Source organism: Oncorhynchus gorbuscha, unplaced genomic scaffold, assembly GCF_021184085.1.
Source record: "Oncorhynchus gorbuscha isolate QuinsamMale2020 ecotype Even-year unplaced genomic scaffold, OgorEven_v1.0 Un_scaffold_778, whole genome shotgun sequence".
Taxonomy (NCBI): domain Eukaryota; kingdom Metazoa; phylum Chordata; class Actinopteri; order Salmoniformes; family Salmonidae; genus Oncorhynchus; species Oncorhynchus gorbuscha.
This window is the reverse complement of record NW_025745808.1, coordinates 100001-108364: the sequence shown is the minus strand read 5'-3', so window position 1 is coordinate 108364 and position 8364 is coordinate 100001. Positions and strand designations below refer to the sequence as shown.

General features: G+C 47.4%; 1 protein-coding gene across 4 annotated transcripts in view; it reads left to right on the top strand.

Moving 5' to 3' along the window:
* The first annotated feature begins 4408 nt into the window (after nt 1-4408).
* LOC124020242 (secretagogin-like) overlaps nt 4409-8364 on the top strand; it is a 31395-nt gene continuing 27439 nt past the window's right edge. For 2 of the 4 annotated variants that reach the window (XM_046335601.1, XM_046335602.1), the window contains exons 1-2: nt 4410-4633; nt 4807-4877. In XM_046335601.1, coding sequence (XP_046191557.1) covers nt 4564-4633; nt 4807-4877 — 141 coding nt within the window. In that variant the 5' untranslated portion in view covers nt 4410-4563. Of the gene's footprint in view, nt 4634-4806; nt 4878-8364 lie in introns of all 4 variants that reach the window. The other 2 variants (XM_046335603.1, XM_046335600.1) reach the window with 2 other exon arrangements.

Below are 8364 nucleotides of genomic sequence, written 5' to 3'. Positions count from 1 at the left end.
CTGGGGTGACCAGGGTGAGCCAGACTGGGGTGAGCTAGACTGGGGTGACCAGGGTGAGCCAGACTGGGGTGAGCTAGACTGGGGTGAGCTAGACTGGGGTGACCAGGGTGAGCCAGACTGGGGTGACCAGGGTGAGCCAGACTGGGGTGAGCTAGACTGGGGTGACCAGGTGGAGCCAGACTGGGGTGACCAGGGGGAGCCAGACTGGGGTGACCAGGGGAGCCAGACTGGGGTGACCAGGGTGAGCCAGACTGGGGTGACCAGGGTGAGCCAGACTGGGGTGACCAGGGTGAGCCAGACTGGGGTGACCAGGGTGAGCCAGACTGGGGTGACCAGTAGAAGGGCTTTTTCCCCACTAGTAATTACCAGTAGAAGGGCTTTTTCCCCACTAGTAATTACCAGTAGAAGGGCTTTTTCCCCACTAGTAATTACCAGTAGAAGGGCTTTTTCCCCACTAGTAATTACCAGTAGAAGGGCTTTTTCCCCAGTCGTATGTGGTACATACAACCTTTCAACTTCGTTATAGGCAGGTCAGTAGCATAACTAGCCACTAGATGGTGGGATAACGATGAGAGAAAGCCCAGCCATCCCTCTGGGCACAGACGTCCATTGAACTTCTATTCCACATTTTAATTCAACCAGTGTGTGCCCAGCGGGATGGGAGAACTCTTGTCTGCATTCTGCGTTTGATTGAAATACAGGCCTGTCATTCAACTAGAATAAAACACTGAAATATGTTACTGTGAAACTGTACTCACAATATAAAGAGTGTCTTGACTTAGTGCTTTTTAAAATGCAAGCCTGGAATGAATTCAGCCAGCCACTCTAAAGATCTGACAGTGAGAAATTAAATTTCATAAACTATTAAAAATCGTAAACCATCTCTGGTATGATATTGCATAACTTTTAATGTTTGACAGACCAGTTTCAGGAGGAAAAACATTTGTGTGACTTGACTCTCATCTCCTTTATTGCTACAGTCAACAGAACCATGTATTTAGACAGTTTGACCAATGAGGTTTCTGCGTGATGATACATTTACATAACACTTCAACATTCTATGGCAGCCATGTTAGTTCCCCATTAACTTTACATGTGGAATATTAAAACAATGCAACCGAATGCCTAGAATTACAACAATATTGTCACGCCTTGGTCATTGTATCTTGTGTTTTTGTTATATGTTTGGGTAGGCCAGGGTGTGACATGGGTTTATATGTTGTATTTCGTATTGGGGTTTGTATTAATTGGGAGTGTGTATTATTAGGGGTGTGTCTAGTTAGGCTTGGCTGCCTGAGGCGATTCCTAATTGGAGTCAGCTGATTCTCATTGTCTCGGATTGGGAACAGTATTTAGGTAGCCTGAGTGCGCGTTGTATTTCGTGGGTGATTGTACCTGTCTCTGTGTTAGTCACCAGATAGGCTGTAATTAGTTTCACTCGTTTGTTGTTTTCTTCTTCAGTTATTTAATGTACCGCATTATCTTCATTAAAAGTCATGAGTAACCTACACGCTGCATTTCGGTCTGACTCTCTTCAAACAACAGACGAACTAAGTTACAGAATCACCCACCACCATTCACAGACCGAGCAGCGTGTGAACTGGCAGGATCTAAAGGAGGACGTTATGGACGGCAGAAGCAGGGATTATAGACCTGGGAAGAAATCGACAGGTGGGCAGCCGACCCAGAGCGAGTGCAGGAGCCCGCCTGGGATTCCCTACAGCAATGCGAAGAGGGCTATACACGTATGGAATCGAAAAGGAAAGCACGGTTATACAGAGCGAAAACCGAAGGTAACAGGGAAAGCGCAGAGAGAGAGTGGCTGAGTCAGGAAACAGACCTGAGCCTACTCTCCCGGTTAATCGTGAAGAGCAGTTGCAATGGGAGAGACTGCATCATTTGGAGATTTGGACATGGGAGGAGGAATTAGACGGTAAAGGACCCTGGGCGCAGCCGGGAGAATATCACCGTCCCAAGGAGGAAATAGAAGCAGCTAAAGCGGAGAGGCGCAAGTATGAGGAGGCAGCACGGCGACGCGGTTGGAAACCGGAAAGTCACCCCCAAAAAAATATTGGGGGGGGCTAAAAGGGAGAATAGTTATGCCAGGTAGGAGACCTGCGCATACTCCCTGTGCTCACCATTGGGCTAGAGAGACCGGGCAGGCACCGTGTTATGCTATGGAGCGCACGGTGTTTCCGGTGTTTCCAGTGCGGGTGCAGAGCCAGCTGCGACACATACCAGCCCTTCCTATTGGCCGGGCTAGAGTGGGTATCGAGCCAGGTAAGCTTGGGCAGGCTCGGTGCTCAAGAGCTCCAGTGCACCTGCACGGTCCGGTCTATCCAGAGCCACCTCTACACACCAGCCCTCCGGTAGCAGCTCCCCGCACCAGGCTTCCTGTGCGTGTCCTCGCGCCAGTACCACCAGTTCCAGCACCACGCACCAGGCCTCCAGTGCGCCTCGCCTGTTCAGCACAGCCAGTGCTTTTCTCCCCTCCTGTGCTATCGGAGTCTCCAGCCTGTTTAGCGCAGCCAGAGCCTTTCTCCTCTCCTGCGCTTCCGGAGTCTCCTGTCTGTCCAGCGCCACCAGTGCTCCCAGTCGGCCCAGCGCGTCCAGTGCGCCTTGCCTGTTTAGCGCAGCCAGAGCTTTTCTCCTCTCCTGCGCTGTTGGAGTCTCCCGCCTGTTCAGCGCAGCCAGAGCCTTTCTCCTCTCCTGCGCTGCCGGAGTCTCCTGTCTGCCCAGCGCCGCCAGTCGGCCCAGCGTCACCAGTCTGCCAGGATCCACCAGAAGTGCCAGTCTGCCAGGATCCGCTAGAAGTGCCAGTCTGCCAAGATCTTCTAGATCGGCCAGACAACCTGAATCATCCAGTTCCACCAGCCATCCAGGATTTACCGGAGCCTACTACCTGCCTGAGCTTCCTCTCAGTACTGAGCTTCCTCTCAGTACTGAGCTTCCTCTCAGTACTGAGCTTCCTCTCAGTACTGAGCTTCCTCTCAGTACTGAGCTTCCTCTCAGTACTGAGCTTCCTCTCAGTACTTGGCTCCCTCTCTGTACTGGGCTCCCTCTCAATACTGGGCTCCCTCTCAGTATCGGGCTTCCCCTCAGTACCGGGCTGCTTCGGTCCCAGGCTGCCCCTCTGTCCCGGGCTGCCCCTCTGTCCCGAGATGCCCCTCTGTCCCGAGATGCCCCTCTGTCCCGAGCTGCCCCGCTGTCCTGAGATGCCCCTCTATCCTGAGATGCCCCTCTGTCCTGAGTTGCCCCTCTGTCCCGAGTTGCCCCTCTGTCCCGAGCTGCCTCTCTGTCCCGAGCTGCCCCTCTGTCCCGAGCTGCCCCTCTGTCCCGAGCTGCCCCTCGGTCCCGAGCTGCCCCTCGGTCCCGAGCTGCCCCTCGGTTATGTGGGGATCAGGGTGAGGACTATTAGGCCATGGTCGGCGGAGAAGGTGGATTACCCTAGGACGCGAAGGGGAGGAACTAGGACATTTATGGAGTGGGGTCCACGTCCCGAGCCAGAACCGCCACCATGGACAGACGCCCACCCAGACCCTCCCTATGCTCTTGAGGTGCGTCCCGGAGTCCGCACCTTAGGGGGGGGGGGGTTCTGTCACGCCTTGGTCATTGTATCTTGTGTTTTTGTTATATGTTTGGGTAGGCCAGGGTGTGACATGGGTTTATATGTTGTATTTCGTATTGGGGTTTGTATTAATTGGGAGTGTGTATTATTAGGGGTGTGTCTAGTTAGGCTTGGCTGCCTGAGGCGATTCCTAATTGGAGTCAGCTGATTCTTGTCTCGTATTGGGAACCGTATTTAGGTTTCGTGGGTGATTGTACCTGTCTCTGTGTTAGTCACCAGATAGGCTGTAATTAGTTTCACTCCTTTGTTGTTTTCTTCTTCAGTTATTTCATGTACCGCATTATCTTCATTAAAAGTCATGAGTAACCTACACGCTGCATTTCGGTCTGACTCTCTTCAAACAACAGACAAACTACGTTACAAATATTCAACATTCTATGGCAGCCATGTTAGTTCCCCATTAACTTTACATGTGGAATATTTAAACAATGCAACCGAATGCCTAGAATTACAACAATATTCAACATTCTATGGCAGCCATGTTAGTTCCCCATTAACTTTACATGTGGAATATTTAAACAATGCAACCGAATGCCTAGAATTACAACAATATTCAACATTCTATGGTAGCCATGTTAGTTCCCCATTAACTTTACATGTGGAATATTTAAACAATGCAACCGAATGCCTAGAATTACAACAATATTCAACATTCTAAAAGTTGACCAAACTCTCGAATGTCTCTGCAGTCGAAATGCGTTCGTCCATCCTGTATTCTATTCCTTCTACACCGCGTCATGGTGAAGTCAGATTATTCCATATAAGGAGGTGAGGTTGGGAGAATTGATCGGGCCACGTCGAGAAAAGCACCCACCCATACGTTGTAGTGAACCAGTGCAGAGTAGACTCTCCACAAGGATACAGAGACAGTAGGCTATCACCTGAACTACCATAAACCCTATTAAGAGATATCATTTACACTCCTGTTTATTACAATGGACTGCGCTTTTGAGCTCTTGGACGCTGTTGGTTTTCTGGAGATTTGGCAACACTTTGATGCAGACGGTGAGAATGATTCATTTTATAACCTAACCATGCGAGCTATGAGGTTACATAACTTGATAATGTTATTTTTGATGCAAAAAAAAAACATGTTTTTTTAATGTCAAGAAAACGTATTAAAATGTATTCTAAAACGTATGAGAAGAGTATTTTAAATGTTGTTAATGCTTCTACAGATAATGGTTACATTGAGGGCAAGGAGTTGGATCACTTCTTCCGTCACATGATGACGAAATTAGGTCCGGAGGTAAGTGCCTATCTTTTTCCCTCTCTTATCTTTTATCTATTTTATTAGCAACCTAATAACGCGCAACACATTTGAAGCGCAGCAGGTGTATTTTTGTCTATTTGCGAGTTACTGCCAGAAACTAGTGTGCCCCTTTATAAATGACGCATAACGTCATACATTATTATTATTATTAGAAATATCGTCTTCTAAATATGTCTCACTGGTCCTCGGAAGTGTTATCGGAAGTTCCTCTATTACAGATAGCCTACAATGTGTTAAAGGCACTTCCTCTTGTAAGTGGCGTGCCACTGTTGCCTCTATGGGAGACTGCCAACATCTTATTTTGTGTTAAAGTTTTTACAGTCGATCAATGTGCCTCTTGGTGTAGGTGAGTGAATACAACGATTCGATGGCAGGCTGCTGATGATTGAGAAGTAAATATAACTATGGGTTGATACAGGAAAACAGCCGGTACGTTTCCCATGTAATTGTGCAGCAAAGGGCAACGTATCTTTAGTTACAGCTCTGTCCAAACAACGGCTCTATTCAACCTTTTAGTATGTGTTTGTCTTTTTCCTGAGTGGGTTGAGCTGCTGTCCAGATGGGCTCAAGGATGACATTAGGATGCTACAGGCATCAGCAAACACAATTATGGATATGCGTCCGAGATGGCACCCTGTTCCCTATATAGTGCACTACTTTAGACCAGAGCCCTATGGAACCCTGTTCCCTATATAGTGCACTACTTTAGACCAGAGCCCTATGGAACCCTGTTCCCTATATAGTGCACTACTTTAGACCAGAGCCCTATGGAACCCTGTTCCCTATATAGTGCACTACTTTTGACCAAAGCCCTATGGAACCCTGTTCCCTATATAGTGCACTACTTTAGACCAGAGCCCTATGGAACCCTGTTCCCTATATAGTGCACTACTTTTGACCAAAGCCCTATGGAACCCTGTTCCCTATATAGTGCACTACTTTAGACCAAAGCCCTATGGAACCCTGTTCCCTATATAGTGCACTACTTTAGACCAAAGCCCTATGGAACCCTGTTCCCTATATAGTGCACTTCTTTAGACCAGAGCCCTATGGAACCCTGTTCCCTATATAGTGCACTACTTTAGACCAGAGCCCTATGGAACCCTGTTCCCTATATAGTGCACTACTTTAGACCAGAGCCCTATGGAACCCTGTTCCCTATATAGTGCACTACTTTAGACCAGAGCCCTATGGAACCCTGTTCCCTATATAGTGCACTACTTTAGACCAGAGCCCTATGGAACCCTGTTCCCTATATAGTGCACTACTTTAGACCAGAGCCCTATGGAACCCTGTTCCCTATATAGTGCACTACTTTAGACCAGAGCCCTATGGAACCCTGTTCCCTATATAGTGCACTACTTTAGACCAGAGCCCTATGGAACCCTGTTCCCTATATAGTGCACTACTTTAGACCAGAGCCCTATGGAACCCTGTTCCCTATATAGTGCACTACTTTAGACCAGAGCCCTATGGAACCCTGTTCCCTATATAGTGCACTACTTTAGACCAGAGCCCTATGGAACCCTGTTCCCTATATAGTGCACTACTTTAGACCAAAGCCCTATGGAACCCTGTTCCCTATATAGTGCACTACTTTAGACCAGAGCCCTATGGAACCCTGTTCCCTATATAGTGCACTACTTTAGACCAGAGCCCTATGGAACCCTGTTCCCTATATAGTGCACTACTTTTGACCAAAGCCCTATGGAACCCTGTTCCTATATAGTGCACTACTTTAGACCAAAGCCCTATGGAACCCTGTTCCCTATATAGTGCACTACTTTAGACCAGAGCCCTATGGAACCCTGTTCCCTATATAGTGCACTACTTTAGACCAAAGCCCTATGGAACCCTGTTCCCTATATAGTGCACTACTTTAGACCAGAGCCCTATGGAACCCTGTTCCCTATATAGTGCAGTACTTTAGACCAGAGCCCTATGGAACCCTGTTCCCTATATAGTGCACTACTTTAGACCAGAGCCCTATGGAACCCTGTTCCCTATGTAACAGTGTAGCTTCCGTCCCTCTCCCCGCCCCAACCTGGGCTCGAACCAGGGACCCTCTGCACACATCAACCAGTCACTCACGAAGCATCGTTACCCACAAAAGCCGCGGGGAACAACTTACTTCTAGGTCTCAGAGCGAGTGACGTCACCGACTGAAACACTATTAGCCGCACCACCGCTAACTAGCTAGCCATTTCACATCGGCCACACCCATATAGTGCAGTACCTTTGACCAAAGCCCTATGGAACCCTGTTCCCTATATAGTGCACTACTTTTGACCAGAGTCGATTGGACACTATAAATGGAATAGGGCGCCATTTGGGACATCTTTTAATGGCTCCTGCAGATGTGTAAAAAACTAAATATTGTTGTGATATTGTGATATTGTTAAAATACATTTAATCTAACCACCACTTGGTAGTCTTAAGACCAATGACATCTGTGCTCAGTTTTCATCTCATTGTCTGTCATATAAACAGGAAGTATTGATATTAAAGTCTGAAAGGACAAATCTGGAGAAGTTTCTGGTTTCCTAGAAGATTATAATCACTTGCCTAACAAAAAAAAATGTAAATGAGCTATTTACATGCCGAAGTGAAATATATTTCCTGCCTTTCACTTACACACAGGAGAGGAATCAGAAAGATCAATACTGGAATTCTTTATATTTTATATTTTGGCTGTGATCATCAAAGACGTTCTCAGAGCTCAACTTGCCGACCGCAATAAATAACATAAATGGTCTGTATTTCACTTTGCTTTCAGTCTTAAAGATCATCCTGTTCCTGCCCTTAAGACCATGGACACACGGCTTGGTCAATATGTTCACTTAAACTGGACGTCATTATGCTGAAGGTCAACAGCTGGTTAGGAACATAATACTATTGACAACAGACTCATGTCCTCTGTGTTGCATGTCCTCTGTGTTATTGGGAAGCTGCTGGCCCCTACATGTCCTCTGTGTTATTGGGAAGCTGCTGGCCCCTACATGTCCTCTGTGTTATTGGGAAGCTGCTGGCCCCTACATGTCCTCTGTGTTATTGGAGAGAGAGAGAGAGAGAGAGAGAGAGAGAGAGAGAGAGAGAGAGAGAGAGAGAGAGAGAGAGAGAGAGAGAGAGAGAGAGAGAGAGAGAGAGAGAGAGAGAGAGAGAGAGAGAGAGAGAGAGAGAGAGAGAGAGAGAGAGAGAGAGAGAGAGAGAGAGAGAGAGAGAGACAGAGACAGAGACAGAGACAGAGACAGAGACACAGAGACACAGAGACAGAGAGAGTGTATTTCACCACAGCAGGTCAGGAACAAAAAGAGAAAGACAGAATGAATCTAAGACTCCTTTATAACACCTGAGTTGTTTGGGTTCAAAATTTGAGTTGTTGACCAATAGGATTACTTAAAAAGTGACCTTCCAATCAAAAGACAACAGAACCTCTGCTTGACAGAGATGTGACAGAAGGGGG